Raw genomic sequence first — 27,897 nt, forward strand, 5'->3', positions numbered from 1 at the left:
TTGTTCTCCACATACTTTTAAAAGATTTTTCTAGGGGGCACGGGGTTAGTATGTATGTCTAGGGTTTGGAAATAGTGTGTTAGCCAGTTTAAATGAGAACTGTAACAATGGTACCATGTCAGCCTCCTGTGGTAGAATTGCGAATGCATTTAATGCAGTGCGTGTTAACAGCCCAGCAGGAGAAGCAGGAAGGGGCCAGGGCCTGGAAAGACTGCCTGGGTACTCAAGGTTCCAGCAGCGAGGCCAGAGCCCCAGAAGCCTGGTGCGGGGCTCGCTCCTCCAGACAGCGTGGGGTGGGGCCATGGGCCGGGAGGGGCCCCCGCACAGCCCAGGCCCTGTCCCCTCCCCTCCCTCTCTCCTGCTGGGCCCTGGTGTGCTGGATGGGGAGTCTAATTATTTTATACTTCTGTTTCTTTATCTTTAACACACTGCTCTCTCTTTGTGCTTCAGGGAAGATGGTGAAAAAAGTCTGCCCTTGCAACCAGCTCTGTAGTAATTATCCTTTCTTTCTGTTACTTCTGGTCCCTGACTGTGAAGCCTGTCGCCCTGAGCTCTTTGCGCCCTGCAGCCTCTCGACTCCCGGACCCCAGCCCTGCACCCTTTTCTGGTGTCGTCTTCAACACACTCAGTGGTTGCCACTGGCTCTCCTTCCAGATTCCAAGTCCCCTCACAGTCCATGCTCTCGGTGACAGCCCGCACCCGGCTTTGTGGCCGCTGTGGGCGGGGGCGCCTGCGGCTGTGTGTAGGGCGAGTGGGGCTGCCTCGCGCCCCAAGGAGTCAGCCAGCTGTGTAGACAGTGCGGACGATAGCAGCCGCCGTCAAGGGGCTCTTCCAGAAAACGGTGCTTGGGAGGCGGGCAGTAAGCGTGGCTCATAGTGGGCTCTTGTTACTGGAAGGGGGCAGGGGGTGGGGGGGCAGACTAGGGCAGGAGAACATTTTTGGTGGGAAAGCATGCACTGCTTTTAGAATTTTTGAGCAGAATTGAGAAGGGATTAAAGGACAGTGAGTGTCCTCTGAAGGCTGGCCGTGTCTCAGAAACGCCTGCTCTGCCGGTTTCGTCACTGCTTTCCTGCTGCCACGGACCACGTGCACCCCCATTCTCCTGGGTTTAGTAGCCAAGCCAGCTTTTCCTAGAGTTAGTTTCTGCTTGCAAAGGGGGGTGTGTGTCATCCTCCTGTGGGAAGGCGGTTTTCAGCAGCCAGGATGAGAAGGTCGCCTGTGTGGCTAGTGCCCCCCCGGTGTCCACCCCGCGCCGTGTCGTGGGGCCTTGGCACCCAGCTGAGCCCGGCCTGTGGCAGCAGCGCTCCCCTCCGTGGGCTGCTGACAGCTCTGCTCACTTGTGACCCTTTGTGTCGTCCTCATCGTCTCACTCGCCACCAAGCTCACTCTGCTGTGGTCACGCACGTGGGGGGCGGGGGGCGAGATGGTCCTCGTGCATGCGCTGCGACACCATCCCCACCCCGGCCCCGCCTGCGCTGTCTCCCTGCTGCCGTCCTGGAAGCCTGTGTCCTGTGCGTCCCACTTTTCCTCCTGGGTTCTGCTCTGTAGGGAACTCGGCCCCCGCCCCCGTGTTGCCTGGGTGCTGAGAAGCACGGGACCTCTGCGCTGGGCAGCCTCACCTCACGCACTCGGGCTTGGGTGCCCAGCCCAGGCGGGTGAGCCACCCCCGCCGTGGGGCCTGGGGGGTGGGAGGCGAGTCGCTTCTGGCACTGTTGGACCGTGACAGCGGCAGTGTCCGTGTTTAGACATTCAGCCCTGGCCTTGACTGGGGATCTGAAGTCCTCTTGGTTCGCGCCTTACAATGGCCGCTTACAGTTATTCTGCAGCACATGTGAGATCTGGTAAGAAAGTGGGGGTGCGGGGAATACACAAGACCCTGACTCTTCTTTCCCTCTTCCCTCAAACCTGCCTCTCGAATAATCGCCAGTGTGCCCTCCAGCAGAGCCGAAATCAGGCAGGACACAGACTCCTTTCTTCCTCATCAAACCATAGAGACCCTTCATCACAGCCCCAGAGCCTCTGCTCCCCCGCACCCCCGCCTCCCTGGGTGCACAGAGAGTGCCTGCTCTTCGGGGAGGGGCAGGGCGGGGAGAAGCCAGCGCGGTGCAGCCGGGGTGAGCCCTCGGGGAAGCCGCGTCTTCCTGGAGCCGAGAGGCTCGGGCGCAGCACAGAGAACCTTCGCGTCCTCGTGCTTCCTCACAGGGAGTTGGGAGAGGTTGAGCCTTCACTCTCCCAAGTTGATGTTTGTGTTCCTGTCTGTGGGCCCAGGTGAAGCAGCTTTCTGAACAGAGCACGCGTTCTCTCGTCTCCCTCTGGAAGAGCGGCTGAGCACATCCCAGACCCCGTCCCCCCAGCAGCTTGGGAGCCCAGCTCTACTCAGGCCTGTGCTCGCAGTGCTTCGGCTCCCGCAGGGACCCTGCCCGTGCTCGGGGGGCCCTCGTCTCTTGCCCTGTCCTGCAGTGTTCAGAGCAGCCAGGCTTGGTGGCTTCAGCACACAGCTCCTCTCAGCGGGCGCTGGGCAGAGGCCCAGCAGCAAGTGTCCGCACTCCCGACACTGTGGGGACTGGTGAAGCGAGGCCCAGGCCCTCGTCCCTCCCTGGCCCTGCTACGCGCCGCATTTGGCTCCTGAGACCCTGAAACCTCCCTTCTGCATGGCTCCCTGCCTCATCCCCCCCCCCCCCCCCCCCCCCGTCCTGGGCTTGCCGCTCATCATCGTGGGAGGTCTCTCCTCTCCCTGAAGTCACCACCCAAGTCCTTCTAACGGGCGTGCCTTGTTGCTTCTTCTGACCTCAGGGACCAGCAGCACCAACGCCGTCGGGGGAGCTGTGAGCAGCCAGGCCACCCCAGCTCCGCCTCCTGCCGTGACATCCAGCAGGAAGGGCACGTTCACGGATGACCTGCACAAGCTGGTGGACAACTGGGCCCGAGACGCCATGAGTTTCTCAGGCAGACGGGGAAGCAAAGGACACGTGAGCTATGAGGTCAGCGCAACCCTCGTGTTTCCTCCTGCTTGTCCGAGTGTTGCTGGCCATGGGGACCCTGCCGTGACCACCTCCAGGGGCTTCTGAGTTCTAGCACTTCGGGGAAAAAAGAAATCAGCCAGGTCCCTTCTTAGTTTCTTTCCCTGGATTCCTTGCTCTGAACTCAGTCAGCCCAGTTTTCCCTCCCCCTTTCCTTAACACTCTGAATGGCGTGTGTTCGAGCCACTCACACAAGGCATGCAATGCCACCCCCTTCCAGTCAGAACAGGTATGTGGTGAGTGTCAGGAGCCAGTGATGGTGACAAAGGCTGTCTGCGGGTTGTTCCCCCGACCCTGTAAGGTCAGAGCAGCCCAGTCCTAAAACTCTCCCCCACCCTGTTCCCATCCCACCTGCACGGCTTCACCGCCTGTTCTCTCCCCAGGGCCCTGGCATGGCAAGGAAGTTCTCCGCGCCCGGTCAGCTCTGCGTCTCCATGACCTCAAACCTGGGCGGCTCTGCCCCCGGCTCTGCAGTGTCAGCTACCTCTCTAGGGCACTTCCCCAAGTCCATGTGCCCCCCTCAGCAGTACGGTTTCCCTGCCCCCCCGTTTGGCACGCAGTGGAGCGGGACGGGTGGCCCAGCACCCCAGCCGCTTAGCCAGTTCCAGTCTGTGGGAACAGCCTCCTTACAGAATTTCAACATCAGCAACTTGCAGAAATCCATCAGCAACCCCCCAGGTTCCAACCTGCGGACCACGTAGACCCGAGGCGATCCTGGGGCAGGTTTGGGGGCAGGAGATGGAATGTGGGGGGTCGGGGGGCGTAGCCTGTATGCCAACTACTAGTGCTGCATTTAACTGGTCATTTCTTGCCAGAAAGGAATGTTTTAATCCCACTTAGAGCCCTTGGAGTGGGTCCTCTCCCCTGCCCTCACCGTCGCCTGGAGTGGGAGGAAGAGAGAGGGCCGCTGTCTTGTGTGTGCTTTTTCGTTGCCCAGACCCAGCAGTGAGCTCTTGGGAAGTCAGGTTGGTCAGAAGGCTCCTAGAGAGCTCTGGAAAAGCAGAGCTGTCTGTATTTTCAGGTGGTGAGGCTCTTCATTTTGGTAGCCACCCCAACCCCTTACTTACTCCCTCAATATAAACCACAAGACAAAAAATTTAAACTATTGGGCTCTCTCCTACCCTGTCGACCCCTACCCCCCACCCCAATCCAACCAATCTTTAGAACCCAGTGAAGACACCAGGGGAGGGATGGAGGTTTCAGCCCTTTCTTACAATAGGTCATTAGTGCTTTAAGCAAATGATACTCGCAGCTTTGACTGCAGCATTAGCAATTAGGAAAAAAATTAAGTTCCCTGCGGACATGTAACTTTGCCATCAGTTTTGATGTGGAAACACTGTGATGTATAAATGTTGTTGGACAACAGTAGTTTAAGAGTAAAATATGAAAGGCTTAAAAGGCTAGCTCTGTCCTTCACTTACTGAGATTTCACTTTTCTCCTTTGTATTTCCATTGTATTAGACAAATAAATGTGAATGTAAACTTGTACGAATCACTCTACTTGAATACTTCCGTCCTCCCAGTACCGCTTGCTGGATGCTTAGTGCCTTGGACTTCTATCGCTTCTGCCGTTGCACCAGCTTCTCGTCAGACCCTGGTCAGCGAGGGTGTGTGGAAGGAGCGCGTGGGTCCGTGTGACCCAGCAGTGGACTATGTTGTAAGGAAACTGGAAGGGTATTTTTTTCAAGTCATTTAACAGTTTTGTAAGATGAGCAGGGTGAGAAGTTAAGTTGACATCAGTGGTTAAAGCAGAAAACTGTTTCAGGACAAGTGAGGAGGGAGGCTGTCTCCAGATCGGGCAGTTGCCAGACTGAGCGTGGCGCGACCGGTGCTGAGACGAGAGGCTGCAGAACAGACGTGCGTGAAGACGCGGTGCTTGGCCAGCGGCTGCCCTAAGCCTTACTTACCTGCGCTGGGCTTGAACACAGAAGATTGAGAAGAAATGGCTGAAGAGAAAGGAAGGGGGTGGTGGCTAGTTTTTAAGTTGGGAAATGTGATAGTGAAATGTCTCGGATGGAGAAAGTTGCTCTAAGAAAAACTTTGCCTTGCTTTCCTCTTGGTGCAAATGTACCGTGTATTTCTCAACGTGGGGTCCTGCAGTTTGTGGCAAGTGGCCCCACATCTGAAATAAGCACTGCAGGAACAGCTGCTTGTCCCTCCTCACTTCTATATAACGTCCAGAGGGTTGCAGGGTCCTAACCCCCTGGCTACCTTTGTTTCTAGAATGAAAGTGGATATTCTCATATAAAGAGAGACTCCCCTCAAGTAATAACTGCCACCAGCCAGTGTCACTTAGTGCTGTGCCTAGTTGTGGTGGCAGTTCTCTTACTTTCAGAAACTTCAGGAAATCCTCTCCCATTGCCTGTTCTGGGGGTCTCTGTTCTCCCAGAAGATGGGGCAAGAAGCTAGGACTCCTAATTTGGGGGTGCTGCTTCTCTCGACTCTGAGCCACGTCAGTGGCCCATCCCAGGAATCTCCCATGACAGGAAGGGCCTGGCTGTCCTGTCCTTCATTGGCCGTTTTCTTTATTAAGTCAGCCAAGGCCCCAAAGATGCAAATAAAAGCTGAGGTTTTTAGGAAGGTAAGAGATGAGAAGGGCAGGTGCTCCAAGCTTTGCTTTGAAACTTTACTTCTTCTCTGCCTGTAATCCTCGAGAAATGGTAAGAGTAAGGACAGAACAAGTAGTGCCGAGGAAATGGGAAACGGACACGCGGACAGAGGAGACAGGACTTTGTACCAAAGGAGGGAGCCAAGTGCAGCACGACTGTCTTGTCACTTTGGTTTAATGATTTTGAGGTCTCTTCACTCACATGGAAAGTAAGAACTGGTTTTATTTACTGTTGATTTTTTTCCCCTCCTGTGGATGAAATAACTGAAGCCTAGAGGAATGAACCAGTGCTACTGAACTGTTTAAATTATTTTCGTGTTAATAGTATACTTTGAGTATCTTTTTCCACATTAAAAAAATCTTTCTGAATTATAAATGTTTTCCTTACATTATTTAACAATGTACACTGTTTAAAAAAAAATAAACTGAATTCAAACCTTGGGGATTCTTGGCAGCCGTCACTCCTGTGTTTGGCACTGCGGGTTGCACTTCCTGCTTGTGGACATGTGATGAAGCCACTCAGATAAACCAAACTTGGTTTTGTTGAGCTGTGGGGATTCATTTTCAGTAGGTGCCTTTTCGTGATCGCATTAGCTCTGATACAACTTGTGTGCAGTGTATAACTGGGTTCCTATCTCCAGAAACTTTTTCAAACAGTGATTCTGACCTTAACTAAGATGCTGCAGACAAGGAGGATAGTGGTGACGACAACCAAAAGCAGAAGAAAAGTTTCCGCAGCTCAGGTGAGGGGTCGGGGATGCTGGGGTGGTTGAGGCCTCCTGCTGGGGCTCCTTGTCCCGGGCACCACATCACAGGCAGGCCTGGGCTCCAGCTGCCTCTGGACTGTAACTGCAAACGGCTGCTTCCATCAGAGTGTTGGTTTCCGGATACATATGAACACTGTTCACAGGACACTGGTGGAAGTGTGCAGTAGCACCGTATCTTAAAAAAATAAATCATTAAGATGCTCGACACGGGGTGGCCAAAAACCTTCCGTTTGTTTTTTTAAAAGTGAAGTGCAGTAAGAAGAGGCATGCCTGTTACATTGTTACAGGGTAGGATTTAATTTTGCTTTCTTAAAAATACCTTTTCTTTGGTCTTAGGAGAAAAGGGAAGTAGTTTCATGAGCCGATGAACAATAGTGATGAAGACTGCAATCTTGCATGGCAGCGTTAGATAACGGGGGGCCCCCACAGCAAGAGGTCAGCGGTCACTCAGGAACGCACCACAGGCCGAGGTGATTTCTGTCTTCATTAACACAATAGCTTAGGAATAAAGAGTGAGGAGCCCAAGAAAAGGCACCGAGTCTCTACAGAGCTTCCCAAATGCCCGACTTGATGTGAGCAGGTGCTGAGTCCCCCAGCAGAGTTCAGGATGAAGCAGGTAGAGCCCTGAGGCAGAGTGCACTCCTCAGGCAGGACCAGTCATTTCATGACCAAAATGAAGTCCCATCAGGACAGTTCAGGAGGTGCCCTGAGCCGTGGTTAAGGTGGGTCCAGTTTCCTTTTCTTCATGTCCTGATTCTTCCTAGAGGAGTCACAATTCCCTGTGGAGGAGGAAACTGTTCAGATGTGGCTGTAGTGACTTTAAAATCAGGAGTAAACTAACAACTGATACAATCCAGAAGCCATCAGCTAACAGTCCTGCACGACCTACTTTAAACCACAAAAGCCCAAGAATGAAAACTGTTATATGAGGACAGATCCCTCCATTAATATGAGACCGAGTTGCAAGAGAAAATGTGATGGGTCTGCGTTTAACCACAGCTGTTAAATTGAGCTGAAGAGTTAGCCCTCAGGTCAGGACCTCACGGGAACCTCTGGCTTTTAAACTAGTTGTCCTCCACGTTCTTAGACTGCTGCCCCTCTGACAGGAGTCCAGACTTCTTAAAATGGAATGTCATTCTGCTTTTAAAACTCAGTGAATCACACACACCCAGGTTCCCTTTGGTGTTTGCTCCTAAAACACTTGTACCTGTGGTGTCTTGGTTAAGGCTGGAAGTTTGGAGGTGCCAGGGTCCAGATTGTGCCTGTGGATTCTGGTGGCAAAGGCTTGGTGGGATCCTGTTCTGGGTCTCCATGTGGTTCTTCAGGACCGAGATGGCAGGGGTCTCCGGTGGTTCTGGTTTCGAAAAGGTCTTGAGCACGCTGTCCTCTGCATCCATAGCCATGTCCCACATTTCAAGACTGTCTGCAAGGACAGCAGTCATGGGAAAATGTAACACAAGAGAAAAGAGCAGGTCACGAGAAGGTTCTGTATGGTGAGGGCCCCACGACGGCATCTGAGTTTCTCCCCCGGTCCTGTGGAAGGACACCAGGCTTCTCCAAGACGCAGCAGAGGAGCTGCACATGGGCGAGCAGTCAACCCAGCGTTGGGCCACTCGCATCCCCTTGGTGCAGAACCAACGGAAGTGAAGATCCCTGTGCCTCTTGAGGTGAGTGTGTGGTGACCAGTGACTCACAGGCACCTGGCGTGTTTACTGATTGGGCCTTAGATCACACCTCTGGCTCCGCTTACCTGGGAGCAGGTCTGTCTGGGTGAGTGGCTCTGAAGGTGAGCGGGTCCTGGGGAGGCTGGGCTTGGTAGGAGGCACCGGTGGCGGCTGTGCTGCAGAGAGAGGGGGCAGCCTGAGCTGTTGTCATCGGGGGGCTGGGCAGCCTCAGGGGTGCGTGTAGAGCTGCCCGGTTACACCCCGCAGAGCCAGCACCAAGCTCAGGGCCCTGCGTCCCAGTCCCACCTACTCCTCTATATAAACTAGGGCTGAAAACACCATATTCTTCTCATCAAACTAGAGAAAAAACTGAAAAGTCTGGGTTGGAAGCTAAAGACCCAGAATAATAATTCTTACTAAGAACAGCCCCAGCACAATCCATTGTGGGCTTTTCATTAATCTCAGCTGGCCAGTGCTGAGGGGAGTTTTAAAGAACTAAACAGGAACCAAGTCCTCAGAATCTTAAATTTTTAAGGAGAAGCTCGGAAAAATCCGTTTTGTCTTTGTTTCTAGTCTCTGGAAGACTTCAAAGCAATCTGTCTCTACTACTCCCAGTGAATCTGGACTCTGAAAAAAACACGAGTTCATGGAGAAAGAACTGCCAGAAGCCCCATCACCTGCACACCCAACTTTCTGCCTTACAAAGAGCTCATGTCCGTGTGGCCAGAGTGACTGAGGCCCGAGGAGGCTCTGGCACCGGGGAAGTCCAGCTCTGGTGACATCAGGGGCTGTCTGTTCTTCACCCAGGGGGAAACGCAGGGCAGGACCCGGCGCTTGGAAGCCCTGGACCCGTGTGTGCTGAGCCCTGGTCTAGACCGAACCTGCCGCTTCAGGCAGAGGTGCCCCCAGCCTCTTACCCTGGTCCGTCCTTCCAGTGGACAGAGCAGAGGTGGCAGCCTGCTGCTGTCTCTCCATCTGTTTCCGGAACTGCTGCTGCAGCTGCTGCTGCCGGAGCTTCCGCTGGAGCGTGGCTTCACTCTCCGCGGTGCCGGGGGCCAGGCTTCTGTAGCAGGAGACCAGTGAGGCGTGGGGGGGGGGGGTTTCCGAGTTACCTGGTCAGCAGCACACAGTTGCCAAGGGGGCTCACGGCCCTGCGTGCTGCTGAGAAGGTGCAAGTGGAGGGAGGAGCGGAGGGGGCAGGCGGCCGTACCGGGAGCTGCTCTCCGTGGCCCCCTGCGTCACGGTGTGGGGTCCAGCCAAGTGGCTCCGTCTGCATGGAGAGGTCGCCTCCTGGGTTTTAGGGGGCTCCAGGGTCGCATTCTGCTGGCAGCTGCTGTATCTGGCTTGTTCAACAGATGGTTCAAAATCTTGTCTCTTTGCGTTAGTTAAATCCACTTCAAGAGGCGGCTAATAAAGGGAGAGAATAATTTCCTTCAGTTGCTCTTGCCCCTTCCTTGAACGCATTCCACAACTCTCTGCCCTCATTCCTTCGAGGTCCTGAGAAGCTGAGACAAAGGATCCACAAGTGCACGTGACTCCAACTCTACGTGGAGTAAAACACTCCATTTTCCTCCTGTGCCATTCTGTGCTAGCACAGTTTCCATACAGAGGAGTCACAGTTCAGTTTTTATTTAGGGCAAAAAGCTCTGTAAAATCTAACTTCAATCTTTCCTTGGCAACTGGGCCTGACATACTTTCCTATGGAAATGATCATATATCATCAGTCACACTACAGAAACCCAGAGCCTGTGCTCCAGAGGCGAAGCCTCACTCAGTAATGTGAGGCTCACAGAATAACGGAGGATCAGGTTGAGACGACTACATTTGGGTAAAGATAACCTGAAAATGAAAATTACACTGTGAAATTTCTTATCTACATTGGGAAGTAAGTCAGTCAAAAAGAACTGAGCTTCTGCAGGGAGTTTCCTGGTTCCAGGCTTTCACGCCAAAGGCCCAGGTTCAATCCCTGGTCAGGGAACTGAGTCCCCACACGCCGCTGCCAAAAAAAAAGAAACTTTAGGGGAAATGAGCTTATGCTAGGAAACTTGAGGATGGTATGCTCAGTGAAACAGGCCAGGAACAAAGAGAGGACTCCACTGACAAGAGGCACCGAGGGTAGCGAGAAGCAGAGACAAGGCAGATGGTGGTGCCGGGGCTGCAGGGAGAGGGAGCGGGGGTCACTGTGCAGTGGGTAGGATTTGTTTTGTAACAGCAAAGAGCTACAGACATAGGTGGTAGTGGCGAGCGCCCCATGGTAGCAGTGTATTTTGTACAACTGAACTGCACCCTTAAAATGTCTGAGAAGGTAAATTTTATGTATATTTTACCACCACAAAAAAAATTGAAAATGAGCACTGAAAAAAATTTTAAGACAAAGCTAAATGCTGCTGAATATACAGAATAATTGGAACTCACATACTGCTATGTGCCATACTGGACAACTGTAAGTAGAACCTACTAAAACCAAGCATACGCCCAACCCTCTGAGCTTCGCTAATAATTTCCACAGTAAATGCACGTGTGTGCACCGAGGCAGGCTCAAGAACGCTAACAGCAGCCCTATTCAACCAAAAGCTACGAAAATCTCCAGCGTCTATTAAGTAGGATGGGAAAACCGACTGTAGACCCGTGTCACAGAAGATGCCACTACCCTCAGCACAGAGGAATCACACGTGGAGTGAAAGCCCGACACAGAACAGTTCATAATGTGAGTCCCAAAAGCAAAGAACAACCAGAACTTTCCTCAGCAGTGACGGGGCAGGGTGGCACACCCGGAGACTCCGGGAGCGGTGATGCTCGACCTGCCTACGTGGGTGTGTCTGCCCTAAAATTCATCCAGGTGAGCATTTATCACGTGTCCATTGTCTACATAGCTATGCTGTACTTTTTAACACAACACTTTTTATAAAGCACAAACCATACAATTCCATTTATATAAAGTTTAAAAGCAGGAATAAACCTGACTAAAAGACTAAAAAAAAAGTTACTTTAAAAAGAAAAAAAGTCAGCCTTCCCTGGTGGTTCAGTAGTTAAACAATCAACTCTTGCAATGCAGGGGACCCGGGTTCAATCCCTGGTCCGGGAAGACCCCACCTGCTGAGCCTGTGCTCCACAAGAGAAGCCACCGCAGTGAGAAGCCTGTGCAAGAAGGCACGGGGGTCCCCCGTTCGCCGCAACCGGAGAAATACTGAGCACAGCAGCGAAGCTACAGCACGGCCCAAAGTTTAAAAAAAAAAAGAGAAACAGTGAATGGAGTGGGGGGGGCAGAAAAGTTCTAGAGAGCTGGTTATGTCCTGTTTCCCTAATCTGGGGTGTAGACAGCTGTGTTCACTTCCAAAAATTCACCAGGCTGTATGACTTTCGCAGCTTTCTGTGTATATGTTGTACTTCATTTTAAAAAAAGTGAAAAAATACAGTCATGTCAACAAAATCGCTGACTAGGAAGCTCCAGGCCCTCCCTCGCAGCAACACCAAGGTAACTAAACAGACGGATACCCCTGTAAGAGCTCCAGGGACCAGCCAAGAGGAGCCAGCACCCAGGCCACCGTGACACCAGAACTAAGTTAACAGCAGAGGAGGCGGGCTGCTCGCGGCCTGGCATGGGACAGCGGCCTGGCACGGGGCAGCGGCCGAGGGGGCTGCCGCTCGCTTCTCCAGGGCCCTTCCTGCCCTCCTGCACTGGCAGGCGGATTCTTTAGCACCGCACCACCGGGGGAGCTATCTGTTTCTCACTACGACTACAAAACACAGCTACAATATCCCTCATGAATACAGACGCAGAAATCCTAAACAATGTTATTAATAGCAAACTGAGTCCAATAATAGATTAAAAAGATTTTAAAAAAGGAAAGAAACGAAGTTCTGCCAATTGACACACACCTCTATGAGGGGCAGCACAAGAAAGAGACCCCTGAAGTACAGCAGAGGGAGATGGCCGGGCAGGTGGCGGCTCTTCAGGGGCCTGAAGAACCACAGCCACACTCAGCAGGCAACGGGCATTCCCGCGCCCGACCAGTCCAGGTCACGTTGGACTCCAGACCCCACTCTCCAAAGGCAGGGGCGCAGGTCACATGACACGCACCCACACAAACGGGAATCCAGCCCTTCCAGACGCAGAGCTGCAGAAGAGCGGAAGGCTGGGCCGGTGAGGCTCTGAGCGTCTGAGAGAAATGGCAGCGGGCTGAGAGGGCCCTGTGCTCCCATCTCTCAGACCTCTGCCGAGCACATCCTCTCCACCGTGGACTCTTTCATCATCCTCGGTGGTAAGTGAGCCCACTGGCCCCTGCTAGCTCTTATGTTCAAAGACGGTGGAAGTGCACGTCCCCGACCCTCTACAGAGCCGGCCAAGTCTTCGCACCCCTTTCCATCACCACATACTCAGATACAGTGGTTCAGTCACCATCCCCACTTCCAACGTACCTGGTGTGGAAGCTTGTTCAGTGACCTCAGATAGTCTTTGTCCAGAATACAGTTTCCGAGTGCGTTCCCAAAACTTCTAAAGGTAAAACAGAGTGGAAGCCGGTTGAGAACACAGCAGTGAGCAGAACAGTCGCATATCCCTGCTCCAGAGCATAGGGCATGAGTCAGTCTTTCACAAAGCCCGCTGGCCCTTCCCGCTGCGGAACCCAAGCTCCAGGGCTAAGTTCCCTTCCCAGGGACCGCTGCGACCCCCAGTGCGTGAGCACACGCGCTCAGGGGCACAACCTTCACAACTAGACTTCTGTACTGAGAGGCTCAGATCCCCTACAGGCGAATTTTTAAAGCAAGTTTTACCTGTATTTTTTTCTAGTAATTCAATTCTCAAAGGCATCTTGAAGCCCCAACAAGATCAAAATCCTGCTCTGTGTGATTAAGTTAATTACGTTACATGCAAATAAGAACAGTGCAGGTGCGTTACAGACAGTGAGGAAGCAACCCGTGGGCTCCTGCGGAGGGCAGGGGTGGGGAAGGCAAAGTCCAGCACAGAACAGGATCCTACCTCATGTTCCCCAAGAAGGCCTTGGAGTAAAGAGAAGCGGGGAAAGGCAGCAGGAGACGGCCGCCTGGGGCTGAGGGTTGGGGGTCCGGGGACAGCTCTGGAAGCAGCCCTGAGATCAGTGGCGCTGGCCCACCTTGGCGCCCGCCTACCTCAGCGCCCGCTTCAGCCCATCTGTTACTGCCTCCTTCCTGGCCTTTTCCAAGGACAAGGCTTTTGACTTAAGGCCTTCGCTGACACCATAGCCCACATCTTCATGATACGAGCCATCCTGGGGGCAGAAAAGGCGTTCAGGCCCCACCGTGAGGGGTTAGAGCCCATCCCTCACTGCTCTTGTCGTCATCAAGCAGTCTTGCTCAGACTGGGCGTTAGTCCTGCCAGGCCGCCTCCTGGACTGGAACTGTGCCCACACGTGCCAGGGCTCAGTGTCAAGACAGTTCTCTCTCTCCCTCTTTACATAAAAAGGCACATGTCTAACCCAGCCCAAGTCTACCGCACAGTAGAAAAGCCTTGTGGGGGACGGACAGAGTTTGGGATGGACATGTACACACTGCTGTATTTAAAATAACCAGCAAGGCCATACTGTGCAGCACAGGGAACTCAGCGCAACCTTCCGTAATAACCTAAATGGGAGACAACTGGAAAAAGAGCGGGTGCCTGTGTAAAACGGCATCCCCTCTGCTGTACACCTGAAATTGACATTATTGGTCAGCTACACTCCAATATGAAAAAGTTAAAAAAAAGAAAAAACCTTTGGGACACCAAGAAAAAGGAAAACTTGAAATATTATATTTAACTGATTCTAATGACTGGACAGCAAATCCTCTCACAAGTCAGGTAGAATATGCTTCTCAGCTTCCACCAAAAGCAAAGATAGGCCTGATCAAGCTGTCAGCTGACAGAGAGCTGAATATAACCGGATGATAACACTATGATCCTGAAATATAACTCAGAAGCAGTCAAAGAAATGAATCACACTGTAATGAAGCTCTTTCCAGTCCTGTGTATGTGAATTAGGGTTTCAGTCTCTGTGTGTGCACTCAGTCACGCAACTCTCTGCAACCCCACGGACCACAGCCCACCAGGCTCCTCTGTCCATGGGGCTTCCCAGGCAGGGATATTGGAGTGGGTTGCCATTTCCTTCTCCACGGGATCCTCCCGACCCAGGGATCGAACCTGTGTCTCTTGCGTCTCCTGCATTGGCGGGCGGGTTTCTTTACCACTGCGCCACCCAGGAAGCCCAAGGTTTCCAGTACTATTTACAAAAATAAGTCGGAACAGAATTAATGCTAGATGTTTAGGAATAAGTAATATTAACTATAGATATATTAACAATAGAAAAAACGCTTCATCCATCTTTATCAAGAAATGCATTTTCCATAAAATTTTATATTTTGATGTAGTTTTGCCGTCTCTTCAAAATAAACACAATTGACTCTACTGTGTGTTAATAACACCTGTAATATTAACAGTAACTCAATCCAGAAGAAATGTTTTAATAGAGAGCCTTAAGATCACTGGAAATTTACTCCCCCCTCCAAATTTTTACACATACACAAACATACACAGGCAGAGAAGTATAATAGTTATTAATAAAAAATTTTCAATCATATAAGCCAGAAGGGGACTTCCCTGGTGGTGTGGTGGATAAGAATCCGCCTGCCAATGCAGGGGACACGTGTTTGATCCCTGGTCCAGGAAGATCCCATGTGCCATGGAGCAACTAAGCTGCTCGCCCGAGCCCGAGCCCAAGCCCCAGAGCCCACAGCCCCTGCTGCTGAGCCTGTACGCCACCACGAGCAAAGCCGCTGCAGTGAGGAGCCCCCGCTCACCGCAACCAGAGAAAAGCCCTCGCAAAGCAATGAAGACCCAATGCGGCCAGAAAGAAACAAAGCATCACTTTGCGTTATTTAAAAGACACGCTGGTGGAGAAATGGGATGGAAATATGTATTTAAGAAGAGACAATGTAAAATTTCTGATGACTAAAGAGTAACTTGCTCAAAAAAAAAGTAGCTTGTATACATATTTTTAAAAATAGATGACAGCATGTCATCTTCCATGGTATTAATATTTAGAATCCATTGGTACATTTTAAAAAGATGTAGCAGATTTATTTTAGAACGTAGAATTTTACAATATGCCAAAAAAAGCACCCTTGCAACTGTTTGTATATGGTGAAAATTCTTAGTCACTTAAAAATGTGCAGGAAAACGAGCTCCTCAAAATTCTCTTGGGCGCCTGAGTAAGGCCGAGTGAACGCACAGCCCACTCTGGCCCAGAGTCTCCGCACCCGCGCTCTCTCCCGCCGCACGTCTCCCCCATCACCCTCACCTTCAGCTGGACTCGCACAAACGCACAGACGCCCACGTAGAACTTGCCATTGTTAAGGTCAACAAAATCTAGGGTGGGAAAGACAGCCGGGTGAGGGCTCCTCCTGCCGGGGACGGGGCACACCCACCCGGCCCTCAGCCGTGGCGTGTCCGGCGGGAGCCGGCAATGCCAGGAGGGCGGCACTTACCCACGTTCTGCTGAGTGATGGAGTGCGCCCAGCCATTGTAGCCAAACATCTCATTGGCCAGATTAATGACCCTGTGACCCTCGATGTAACACACCTGGAAAAAATAAAGACGAAGAAACACCTCGTTAAAATTCCTCACCGTCCAACAGTCAGCATCGCGGGCCTCCACTTTTCAGGCAGTGAACTCGCCTACCTTCTGGCCTCCTCCAGCCATGCGGCTACTGATGTACTCTGGGCCCAGCCTCTGCCTCAGGGCGTTCTGGATGGCCTGGTGTTCTTCCACTGTGTACTGGTACTGGAACCAGAAAGGGGAAACTGAACCGACATTCCTGCCATCCCTACGCTCAGATATACTGAGGATCCTATGAGCTGTTGTTCGTGTGGGCTGTCTATCAATACCAGGAACAAGGACTCCACAGGCACGCACTCCAGTAACCACTGGAGCAGTGACATGGGCACATGCTAGGCGGCCTCTGGAAAACTCCAGCCTCACTCACGAGAGAACAAGAGTGAAAAAGGCAGTGTGCTTTAGTAGTACTATGAAGATAACTTTGATTTCACAGGCTCTGGAAGGTCCTCTGGACCCCAGGCATCACTGGACCACACTGAGAACCACTGCCTTAGATGTGACTACCGTGTTACCACAATTCTCTCCAACCACAACTAGGAAACTAAGACTTCCTGTCTCAGACTCTCTCATGACATTTATGTAGACGTGAAAGAGGAAAAAACAGGGTAGGAAGCCTTGCTTCCATGTGCCCTCCAATTCAACCATTTCCCCTCCTGCACGTAGAGAGCTGCACCAGTCTCTGATTAGATTTTCGAGGCCTTGGTGGTTTTCCCCTGGCCCCATCAAAGTGCAACAATACACACAGATCTCTGGTCAGACACATAGGATGTGGGTGGACAAAGCAAGAATCTCCCTTATATGCACAGAGTATCTCCATAAACCCCAGAAACTTTGGATGCCTCCAAAAAGAGAGATCCAAGTGTCATGGAGACAGGACTGACAGGAAACACTGGGACTTTTTACAGAGTCTGCTCCACTTGGAATGTTACAGCAAAAACAATTTACATCTAAATGTAGCCCCCAGCACTGCTGAAGCTCCCTCAGAGCTCAACAGAGACGCCCAAATAACGTCTCTAGGTGAAAATAACAGCTTCCATGTATCTGATGGCGCCGCACACACTGCTTCCCCAGACCATCTTGGTTTTCACTTAACCTCATCCCTTCCAGGGAGGAGGACACACTCACCTGACCAAAGCATAGCACAGGGCTGCCCCCAGCAGGCTGGCTGCCACGGCCTCCAAGGACTGCTTCCGCAGTCCCGGACATGCTGGTTCAGGCCGACTCTAAATAAACAGGACAGCAAAACAGAGATCTGAAAAAACGCTAATGGTGAAAAGCAAGTCTCCGCTACAATCAGATGAAGTCACTTTCTCCACACGCCTTAAACACAGGCCAGGGGCACAGTTCCTCAATGCCTGGCTGTCTCCGAATAGGCCTCTGAACCCCTCAGGGCCTGCTTCTACCTTTCTGCTGAGTTCTGCCAGCGTGGCGCTGCTACTAAAGGTGATTTTTGCAGGAAGAATGTGTTATATGTTATAATTACAATGCTTGCAATAGAAAAAGTCAAAACTACAAAAGCACGCTAGGAAAAAGCCAATAACCAGCTTATGATCACCAACTACAGGAGCATCGTGACCTTGACCTCTGTAGGGTCAAAGAGGAAACATAAGCCGCAGCAGCTGAACTGTCATGGACCCTGATGCCGTGGAAGAGTCACGTGGCACGGAAGACCCCGTGGCCAGAAAGGACACAGCACTGAGCCACCCATGGTCCCCGTGGCTTCGTTATCTCCCGGGACCTTGTTCAGGCCCCACCCCAGGCCGACTGACTCAGAAACCAGCCCACCCAGCGATTCTGACAGCTCCAGGCTGAGTGCCAACGTGTCAGACTGAGCCCACGCTATGTGCAGGCTGGCAGTGCACAGCCTTACCTTGGGAGGCCCCGCCCCTGCCGCACACCCAGCAGATTCCAAGTGGGGCCTCAGCGGACCTGCGCATGAATCCTCGGATTACCTATAGAGCCACAAGTCTGTGACCGTCAAGTAGTATATGATTCCACACATGGCATCACACCACAGTGTTTAAGAGCTCACATTCCTAATGCTGACTTCTGGCTCCATCACCCATAAGGTCTTGACCAAGAGAAGCATCACATAAGCTCTCCAATGACATTTCATCATCTGGAAGATGGAGATAACAATAGTACCTACACTTCCTAGGAGTTCTGTAAAGATTAAGTGTGAAACTGCACGAAACTGCATCAATGCAACTAGAGACGATCATAGTTAAGTGAAGTCAGAAAGAGCAAGATAAACACCATATGATATCACTCACATGTGGAACTTAAAATAAGACACAAATGACCCTATCTATGTAACAGAGTCAGGAACAGAGAACTGACAGGTAGTTGCCAAGAGGGAGGGGGTTGTGGGGGGCGGAGAGTGGGAGGCCGGGGTTAGCAGATGTAAGACTTTTCCATACAGACTGGATAACAACAAGGTCCTACCGTACAGCCCAGGAAACTATGTTCAGTATCCTATGATAAACACCATAATGGAAAAGAATATTTTAAAAATGTATATATACGTATCAGTGAATCAATTTGCTGTACAGCAGTAATTGACACAACACTAAATCCACTGTACTTCAATTTTTAAAACCTGCCTTAGAAGAGTGCCTGGCACATATGAGGTATTAAATAAATGTTCACTACTGCTGAGTGCTTGTTAATTTCTTTCTGTACATTATGAAAATGCAGAACTGTTTAAATGATCATAAAATGTTACCTTTCAGCTAAAAAATGATAAATTTATCTATAATCTTGCACTAAAAAGAGTGGCCTAGTCAATAATTAGTGTCTAAAATTGTTAAATCAAAAAAGAGTGCAGTGAGAATATTATTAGAATGTGACTGTGAATGCCAGAGAAGACAGTTGAAAGGATGAAACACCCCTGAGGAGTGGTGCCCGTGTTAGCAACAGTGCAGCAAGGCTCGTCTTTTTAAAGATGAAAATTTTAGTGCTGTTTCCTTTTCAAATACATACATGTGTTAAACAAAAATTGAAAAAGCAGGGGTCAGCAAACTTCTTCCATAACGGGTCAGGGAGCAAATGGGTTAGGCCAACAGGCTACACAGTCTCTGTCACTGCTTCACCTGGACACTGTCGCATGAGAGCAGCCCGTGTCGGGTCACGGTGGAGGGTTCTGACAAAACGTGGTCCGCAGGAGAAGGGAACGGCAACCCACTCCAGTATTCTTGCCTGGAGAACCCCATGAACACTATGAAATGGCAAAAAGATATGAAACTAAAAGATGAGCTTCCCAAGCCAGTAGTGTCCAATATGCTCCTGGGGAAGAGCGAAGACAAAGCTCCAGAAAGAATGAAGACGTTGAGCGAAAATGGAAAGGACACCCAGTTGTGGATGTGTCTGGTGATGAAAGTAAAGTCTGATGCTGTAAAGAACAAGATTGCACGGGAACCTGGAAAGTTAGGTCCTTAAATCAAGGTAAACTGGACGTGGTCATATGAGGTGGCAAGAGTGAACATCGACATTTTAGGACTTAGTGAACTAAAATGGACGAGAATGGGAGAATTTAATTCAGATGACCATCGGCAAGAGTCCCTTAGGAGAAATGGAGTAGCCCTCAGTGTCAACCAAAGTCCGAAATGCAGTACGTGGGTGCAATCTCAAAAACGACAGAATGATTTTGATTTGTTTCCAAGGCAAAATGACTCAACCTCACAGTAATCCAAGAAAACCAACAAGGACCAGTTACTGTACAGCACAGGGAACGTTGCTCAATATTCTGTAATAACCTAAATGGTAAAAGAATTTGAAAAAGAACAAATACATGTATATGTATAACTGAATCTCTTTGCTGTCCACCTAAAACTAACACAATATTGTAAATCAACTATGCTCCAATATAAAATAAGAATTTTAAAAAACAATGAAAACCAAAAAGAAAGAAACAAAAACTTAACCACAAAAGAGGTGGCAGCTGTGGCCTGCAGGTCAGTGTGGCATCCCCAGTGGCAAAGCAAGCTATGAGGGCCACAGGCCAATGTGGTCCAGGACAGAGCTCCAAGGACTTAAACAGGACACTTCCTTAACCTCTCTGGGCCCCAGTTTTCTCATCTGCAAAAGGGAATATTAATAAGACCACCCTCAAAAATGTACCCTATTAAATGATGTGGCAATAACAGCATAATCATAATCCTACCAGACTTTTTGGCGGAAACTGCTAGGATGACGGTTCAAACAAAACGCAAAGGGTCTAAACCAACCAAATCCAATTTGAAAACCAAAGAAGCTGCTGACCCACACTGCATGACTTCAAGACCTACTATACTTAAAACACTGTGAGGGTGGTGGGGAGCTTCCCTCTTAGCTCAGTGGTAAAGAATCTGCCTGCCAATACAGGAGGTACGGGTTTGATCCCTGACCTGGGAAGATCCCATGTGCCGTAGAGTAACGGAGCCTGTGGCCACAGCTATCGAGCCTGTGGCCACAGCTATCGAGCCTGTGCCCACAGCTATCGAGCCTGTGCTGTAGAGCCCGGGGGCCACAGCTGCTGAAGCCCCCAGGCGCTAGGCCCGTGCTCCCCGACGGTGAGGAGCCTGCGCACCGAAGCAGAGAGAGCCCACTCACGGCTGGACAAAGGCTCGGCAGCAGCGAAGACCAGCACAGCCAGAAACAGCCAACAACGTAAAAACCACCACAGACCAGCGGAGGGGACGGACACACTGGAGCAGAGGAGGGTCCAGAAGGCAACCGCCATCTGAGCTCCAACCAAGGCACCAGTGCAGTCCAATGGCATTTTCAACAAGCGATGCTGGAACAACTGGAGATCCGTATGAGCAGAACACTTAATATTTTTCACAAAATAATTCTTACACCGTTCACAAAAACTGGAGATGGATTTTAGCCTAGACATAAAAGCTAAAACTAAAACTTCTACAAGAAAATACAGAAGTATATCTTCACAACCTGGAGGTAGCCAAGATTTCTTACTTATGACCTAGAAACCAATAATTATTAAAGGGGAAAAAAGAGACAAATATGACTACATCAAAATGTAAAACTCTAAGAAAATGAATGGGCAACCGCAAAGACCGATATCCAGGATATTAAAAGGACACATAAAGAACTCCTACAACTCAAAAGTAAAAAGACAATTAACCCAATTTTAAATGGGCAAAAGATTTGCGCAGGCACTTCTCAAAGGAAGATATAAACTGTCAATAAACACAGAAGAAAGTGCTCAGCATTGTTAGTAATCATGGACTAAAATTAAAACCAACCACGACACACCGCTTTTCACCCACCAGAATGGCTAAAAATAAAGGCTGACAACACGAAAAGTTGGCAAGGATGTGAAGCACCCAGAACGCTCATGCGCCGCTGATGGCTGTAAACATAGGGTACTCTTCACGGAAAAAGAATGGCTTGAACATGAAGCCAAGCACCCCAGAGGGCAGGGGGGATGGCCTTCAGACAGATGTCCTCCACTGCCCACCACAGTTGCAGGCATCTGAAATAAAGCAAGCTTTCCACCAAACCTGGCCTGTTTATTGACCTTTTGAGCGGTGAGCAGCCAAACCCCACCTTCCACGCCCTTTCAGTAAGATTTTGGCGCCCAATTTGGGGCTGGCTCCTGCTGGCTGCTGTGCTTTCATGGCACCAGGCTCTCCTGGGTCTTCCAGAGGAGAGCTGTGGCCATAACGGTGTATCCACCTGCTCGTGGTGAGCAAGCCCGAGTAGGGCATTTGGGGGATGTTCAGTAGCTGCCAAAACCTTTTGCTTTGAGGATCCTCCCTCTGCTAGGCACTGGCTGCCAACGTACATTTTTCCTTGGTGGAATAAAACTTACATTTGTGACAAGCTGATGAGCTCTAAGACCAGGGAAGACCACCGGTGTGCACACGGGCAACCTTCTCATTTGTGAGTGCTAGTAACTCAGACGGAAAAGCATCTGCCTGCAATGCAGGAGAACCGGGTTCGATCCCTGGGTTGGGAAGATCCTCTGGAGAAGAAAACTGCAACCCACTCCAGTATTTCTTGCCTGGAGAATCCCATGGACAGAGGAGCCTGGTGGACTACAGTTCATGGGGTTGCAGAGTTGGACACGACTGAGCGACTCACACACACAGTGCTATGTGGGCGTTCTTGACAACTGGTTCTGATGTCCAACTATGAGGACTGTTTGTTCTGGGGAAGTGTGTGTTTGCGACTCCATACTGGCCACCCTCAAAGAAGGTTTCTGACAGATCTGTCGATTGGTATGTGAGTGTGTATTCCATCTGTGTGACTGGTATTCTTGTTGCCTTATGTAAAATGGAAATTCAGGTTCAATTCATTAAGAAAACTTTTACCTGGAAAATTGTGACTAAAGAAAGATGATTTTTTTTTTTTTGATCATGTATGGCAAAAGTATTCTTTAGACTCCAGAGAAGATAGGTTAAAATGGAACTCTTAAAATTCAAAAAAAGCCGGTTCTCCTTACATATACAGTTAGGAAAAGCTAGCTTGATAAAATGCTTTTTTCAGACCCTGAGGAAACAAAAATAAGCTTAGGGGCAAATTTGAGGTTAACACTTATCATGTCCCTGAAATACAAACATAGTCCATGTTGCTTGGAACTCCAGCCTTGGATTAATTGTGAAACTTCAAGCTAAGGAAAAAAAAAAAAAGGAAAAAATCCTTTTAAAATTGAGTTATGTAAATTTGGCTATTCTATCATCCATAAACTGGTAAGATTAATCGCAATGCCTAATTCATGAAATGTAAAAAGAGGAGACGACGAGATCTCTGCTTGGATGTCTGCATGTCTCAGGATGTGTTTTTGTCTTTGGATGATATTGCTGAGGTTAATTTGTAAAGAAGCTCTACTTAACTGGCTTAAAAAAATATAAGTGCTTACAGATCAAACAAATCTAAATTTACCTACTTTTGTCTTCTTATAAAACCAAGAGGAAAACTAAAGATGTTTGGGTTTATTAAACATACATGTACTATTAAAAAAATTATGCTATTAAAAGTGTATGTTTTTTGAGGTTATGGGGTACGATCTTAAGTTTGCCAATCAGAAAATGCTGGTATAACATTTCAATTACCTGTTTCTTGGTTTTGTTATGGTTTCAAGTGTTAAAAACTGTGATGCGTAAAAATAATAAGGAAAGCATTTTGGTATGTAAAAACAAGTAAGAAAACATGTTGGCAAAAAAAGGTATACAAAAATAAAAATATTTTTATTGAAAAAAATGGTAATAATTTTGTCCTACAGCTGTTTCTGGATAGGGAAAATATAGGACTAATGTATTCAAATCCAAAAAAAATGATAAAAGGTTTATTATGAAATTTTTTTGAAAAAAATTTATGTTGTAAGATTAAGATTAGACTAAATTTAATTAGGTATATAAATTTTGCTATTAACAGTAAACTGATAAAAGACTAACTTTCCTTTTCTTCCTCTCTGTTAAAAAAGCAAAGTTCTCCTGGAATATTGATCTGATTTTGGTAACAGACACTCAATAGAAAGTAACTGCCTTGTTTCTAATGATACTTTTGACACTAAGGTTCAGGATGGAAAGACTGTCTAGTAATGTTGTCACAAAATCCCTGCAGATGTGACCGCAGCCATGAAATTAAAAGACGCTTGCTCCTTGGAAGAAAAGTTATGACCAATCAAGACAGCTTATTAAAAAGGAGAGACATTACTTTGCCAACAAAGGTCCATCTAGTCAAAGCTATGGTTTTTCCAGTAGTCATGTATGGATGTGAGAGTTGGATTATAAAAAAAGCTGAGCACCAAAGAATTGATGCTTTTGAACTGTGGTGTTGGAGAAGACTCTTGAGAGTACCCTGGACTCCAAGGAGATTCAACCAGTCCATCCTAAAGGAAATCAATCCTGAATATTCATTGGAAGGATTGATGCTGAAGCTGAAACTCCAATACTCTGTCCACCTGATGCAAAGAACTGACTTATCTGAAAAGACCTTGATGCTGGGAAAGATTGAAGGCAGGAGGAGAAGGGGATGACACAGGATGAGATGGTTGGATGGCATCACGGACTCAATGGACATGAGTTTGAGTAAACTCTGGGAGTTGGTAATGGACAGGAAAGCCTGGCATGCTGCAGTCCACGGGGTCACAAAGAGCTGGACACGACTGAGTGACTGAACTGAATGCTGTCACAGGGTATAACTACTCATGATGCGTAGGACTGCTGGCTTTAAGTTTAATGCTTGAAGGGGGCAGGGGATTGCCCCCCACCCATGTCCTCTGCTTGCTTTTTGTCTGTGGAAAATTCAAAGAATAAGTTTAATCAGAAAAGTGAAAAATGTGGAAACAAAGGAAAACAGTTGAAGGAGACTAAATAATAATGTAGTCATGAAGCATAATCAGGACCTTTAGTTCTTTCTCAAGGACTATAGGTAATGCTTTGAAGCATATCCTATGAGCTGTCTTACAAATACTAAAACACCAGGTGCAGAAGTTAACTACTTGATGGCCAGACTGAACCCAGGACTTAAGCTGCCACAATTCCGAGAACTAACTGCAAAGAAATGGGAACAAGTGCACCCCAGAACTGAAGATTAATTGTGCCTAAAACAACCAAGATGATGCTAGGAAGACCAGTGATGACCAATTTGAAGATGACTAAGAGATGACTCTGTTTCTGCATGTAGCCCGCACTGCACCCCCTCTAGCTCTAGCTATAAAAGCTCTCATCCCTTGCTTGTGGGGGCAGGGGTGCAGAGTCAGTCTTTGGACAGATGTCCACCACACTCCCCCTCAGTTGCCGGCATTTGAATCAAAGCAAATTTTCCTTTCCAGCAACCTGGCCTGTCTATTGGCTTTTACGTGGTGAGCAGATGGACCTCCCGTCACACACACATTCATGTTATCATGAATGAGCCACCTTTCAAAGCTTAAAACTTTAGTTTGTAAACATGGGGGAGCAGTGGAAATTCTAAGTTGAGAATTATACGATATTTTCGCCCGGAAATGTTCCTTGTCATCAGTGAATAACTGCAGGAGAGCACAGCTGGAGTCTACATTACAACAGTCAGCAGAGGAAAGGACAGAGGCTCGACCAAAGTGACAGCCACAGATGACAGGCAAGATGGACTCTGTACGTGCATCACTGAGGCTCAGTGATCAGTGAAGTGCTGACTATGAGGATAAAGACCAGCAGGACTAGATATCAAAATTTTTTATTTTCAGTTATGTACATGCTGCTCGCTTGTAGAACTTTTCTTAAATTTAGCAAGAGTAGAAAAAGCATTATTTAAGTAAGAAGAAAAAAGATAGCAAAATGTCCTCTCTTCCTTTAAACCTGACACACCTCACTATACTCTAAACAGACTTAATCTTAAATTCCCACAGCATTTAGACAGACATCACAGCACACAGGTTTCCCAGGTAGCTCAGGGATAAAAACTGGCCTGCCAATGCAGGAGACGCAAGACACATGGGTTCCATCCCTGGGTCAGCAAGATCCCCTGGAGGAGGAAACAGCACCCCGCTCCAGTATCCTTGCCTGTAGAATCCCATGGACAGAAGGCCTGGCGGGCCACAGAGTCAGACACGACTGAACACACAGCCCAGATAACACTATAATCCATTCTACTGCTGAGAACACAGGGGCCGTATACTAACTACTGACTGGATCTCCAGGACTTAGCATAGTCCCTACCCAACTTAAAGAATAAAGAGAATGGTAGCTTTATTTTAGCTCTTCTCCACTTCAAAACTGCCAGGGCTTTATTAAAAATGAATACCATGTGTGGATAAAAGTCACAGAAATGGAATGAGCTTCTGAGTAATTAAACTGGTCACAGAGTCCACTCTCACTGGTAGCGCGATCTATTCTACAGGCACTCTGAGCACGGGCTGACCCAAGACCCAGCCACTGCTCCTGCCGAAACACCGCTAGGTCCCTGCCAGCGGGACTCTCCAGTTGCTTCATTTCCATCAACCAGTCAGTAGGAAGCCTTGCTCTGCACGTTTCAATTAAAGGCACCCTATGTAAGTAAGACACAGTGCTGATTCCTTAACACTGAACTCACAGGGGACAGCACCTAACTCACACCTGAACAAAGCTCATTGGAAAGACGCCTGCCTTTCTGCATCAAGTTTGGAGGACCTTCTAGACAGGGGTGGACTTGGGAGGGCGTTATACTAAGTAAGTCAGAGAGAGGACGATCAACACCGTGTGATGTCACTCACAGGTGGAACTGAAACAACACAACAAACTAGTCAACAAAAGGGAAGCAGACTCACTAGTGAGCTCAGTGGTGGTACCAGCGGGGGAGGGAAGGAGGAAGGGGCAAGGCAGGGGTAGTTGGAAAACGAGGGTTGTTACACAACCTTATGCGCACGATCTCCTGCGAGCGAAACTGGAAAATTGTAAAGAATTACAGAATTAAAGAATCTTTCAATCATTTTTTTAAAAATGTGCTAAAGAAACAGTGGAATCACGAATAAAAAGTTTAAATTGGCACTGAAGGACAACGAGGCCGCTGGTTTACAGTCTGAAACAAGCAGGCAGAGGTGAGGCCTGCCGGACTTCGGCAGGGACAGCGCGAGGGTCACCCAGCACACCAGCCAGGCGCCCTGAGCACTGGTTCTGTTAGGGGACCGGTCCGTGAACACACAAAACACCGAAGACGCGATAGGTCTGCTTGGATATGAGCTCCCCCGTCCCCCGGCTCTGCTACATCATCCGTCCGCTCATGTCCAGCCCACCTGGTGCCCATCACTGGACGGCCGGCCTGGGGGCGTCTCCAGCGAGCCCCGCACACGAAGGCTGCTTTGCCCGTGACCGCCAAGGGTCCAGGAGTGCCGCACTGAGAACAGAAAATTGTACAAACCTTCCCGAAACAACCGGACCCGAGGCTGCCGAAACGCCTGAGCCGGGCCCGGAGCTTCAGGATGGGGGAGAATTTAGATTTCAGAGGTTTGTGCCTCGGTCTGTGAGTCCCCGGGAGGAACAGACCTTAAACGGGCTCGGAGACCAAAAAGCGCAAAAGCCCAAACGCCCATCAGTTAACGGAGAAAGAAAGCAAGGTTCCCCCTCGACGAAACGCCGCCGAGCGGCCGAGGACCGAGGAGCGCCGACCCGGGCCGGACCAGGTGAGCCGCGTCCGCTAACGAGCTGGCGGGGCTCTGGGCGACCCACACGCTCCGCACCAGCGGCGACTGCGGCCCGGCCCGGCGAACGCGCCGAAGGCGCGCAGCGGGTCTCTTCAGACCGAGGGATTCCACCGTGTTTGGATCCTGGCTCGGTTGTTTGAAAGCGCCACAAGGGCTGACTACACGCTGACCTGTCAAACCCCGCCGAGACGCCAACGCCTTCCGGGCCGCAGCCGCTGCCGCCTGGGGTCCGTCGGCGGACCCGCCCTCGGTCCCCGCCCCGGGCATCACTGACCCCGCGGTCCCGGCCCTGGCCGCCCGCTCGCTCGCCCGGCCCGGCGCCCTCACGGCTTATCACACACCGCTGGGCGCGGGACCGCTAAGCCGGGACCCGCGAGGCGAGCTCCCGCCCGGCGGCGACTCCACTTACGCGCCTCAGCCGCGCAGAGCGGACAGGGCTCTGTTCAGACTGAACGCGCAGAAACTCGCTGGGGCACGGCCGCCTGGAGACTCCTGGGAAGAAGGTCTGGGCAGACCGCGCGGACGGAGGAGGCCTGAACGTGTGGAAGGGCACCAAGCACGGCAGCGCAGAGGACTCTGGGAAGAAGGTCTGGGCGAGACGACACGAGCGGAGGCTGTCTGACCGTGCGGAAGGGCCCTAGGCACGAGCCGCAGAGGAACCTGAGGAAGTCAAGGCGAGACCACGCGGGCGGAGGGGGCCTGAACGCGCCGAAAGGCGATAGGCCCTGCCGCGCAGAGGATCCTGGGAAGAAGGTCTGGCAGAAACAGCGACAGCGGGGGTTGGCTTCAACGCGCAGAAGAGCGCTTGAATGGCCGCGCAGTGGACTCTGGGAAGAAGGTTTCGGAGACACTGCAACAGAGGAGGAGGCCTGAGGGGCACGCAGAGGACCATGGGAAGAAGGTCTTGGCGACAACGCCCCGAGGCAGGGCGGCCCGAACCCGATCCTGCTTAGGATGGCTGAGCAGAGGACTGTGGGAACGGAGTAGGTCCAACTGAACTCTCCCCGGACCACTGTGGGGCATAGGAAGAGGAACCGCAAGTCAAGTCAGCAGATGGGAGCAGAGCCATCTGTTGAGAGCCGTCAAGCAAGGTGGCAGTGCGACCCGAACCTC

The 27,897-nt window shown here is 50.0% G+C and overlaps 2 protein-coding genes and 1 long non-coding RNA gene across 32 annotated transcripts in view; 2 read left to right on the forward strand and 1 right to left on the reverse strand.

Annotated features, from left to right (window-relative positions):
• Window positions 1-6,073, forward strand: part of WNK1 (WNK lysine deficient protein kinase 1) — a 127,241-nt gene extending 121,168 nt beyond the window's left edge. For all 20 annotated transcript variants that reach the window (XM_069585886.1, XM_069585889.1, XM_069585892.1 and 17 more), the window contains 2 exons: window positions 2,794-2,981; window positions 3,404-6,073. In XM_069585886.1, the coding sequence (XP_069441987.1) occupies window positions 2,794-2,981; window positions 3,404-3,721 (506 nt within the window). In that variant the 3' untranslated portion in view covers window positions 3,722-6,073. The remainder of the gene's footprint in view (window positions 1-2,793; window positions 2,982-3,403) is intronic.
• Window positions 5,832-27,897, reverse strand: RAD52 (RAD52 homolog, DNA repair protein). 11 transcript variants are annotated; one of them, XR_011256193.1, is made up of 12 exons: window positions 27,194-27,498; window positions 16,809-16,906; window positions 15,747-15,848; window positions 15,554-15,647; window positions 15,367-15,434; window positions 13,187-13,305; window positions 12,479-12,554; window positions 9,270-9,466; window positions 8,977-9,122; window positions 8,146-8,230; window positions 7,603-7,818; window positions 5,832-7,174 (listed from the first exon to the last, which is right to left on the reverse strand). XR_011256193.1 is itself a non-coding variant. In XM_069585912.1 (12 exons), the coding sequence occupies exons 2-12, from the start codon at window positions 16,887-16,889 to the stop codon at window positions 7,113-7,115; spliced, it is 1,251 nt and encodes a 416-aa protein (XP_069442013.1). In that variant the 5' UTR covers window positions 16,890-16,906; window positions 27,194-27,897; the 3' UTR covers window positions 5,832-7,112. The 11 variants fall into 11 exon arrangements, 9 of the variants coding, with proteins under 9 accessions (XP_069442013.1, XP_069442011.1, XP_069442015.1 ...); XR_011256194.1 differs by having other exon boundaries at window positions 26,955-27,277; XM_069585912.1 differs by having other exon boundaries at window positions 8,146-8,235; window positions 27,194-27,897.
• Window positions 7,211-9,495, forward strand: LOC138437894 (uncharacterized). The gene is made up of 2 exons (XR_011256196.1): window positions 7,211-8,062; window positions 8,633-9,495. It is a non-coding gene; the product is annotated as an uncharacterized lncRNA (long non-coding RNA).

The sequence above is a fragment of the Ovis canadensis genome, chromosome 3 (assembly GCF_042477335.2).
Source record: "Ovis canadensis isolate MfBH-ARS-UI-01 breed Bighorn chromosome 3, ARS-UI_OviCan_v2, whole genome shotgun sequence".
Taxonomy (NCBI): Eukaryota; Metazoa; Chordata; class Mammalia; order Artiodactyla; family Bovidae; genus Ovis; species Ovis canadensis.

What these genes read in the sequence shown, in the direction of transcription:
- RAD52 (XM_069585912.1), bottom strand. Translation starts at nt 16,889, where the DNA reads ATGTCCGGGACTGCGGAAGCAGTCCTTGGAGGCCGTGGCAGCCAGCCT. An exon ending in TGAACAAGCTTCCACACCAG is followed by an intron (nt 9,467 to 12,478) that starts GTACGTTGGAAG and finishes TCCCTTTATTAG; the next exon opens with CCGCCTCTTGAAGTGGATTT. An exon ending in CCTTAACCAAGACACCACAG is followed by an intron (nt 7,175 to 7,602) that starts GTACAAGTGTTT and finishes CCTCCTCCACAG; the next exon opens with GGAATTGTGACTCCTCTAGG.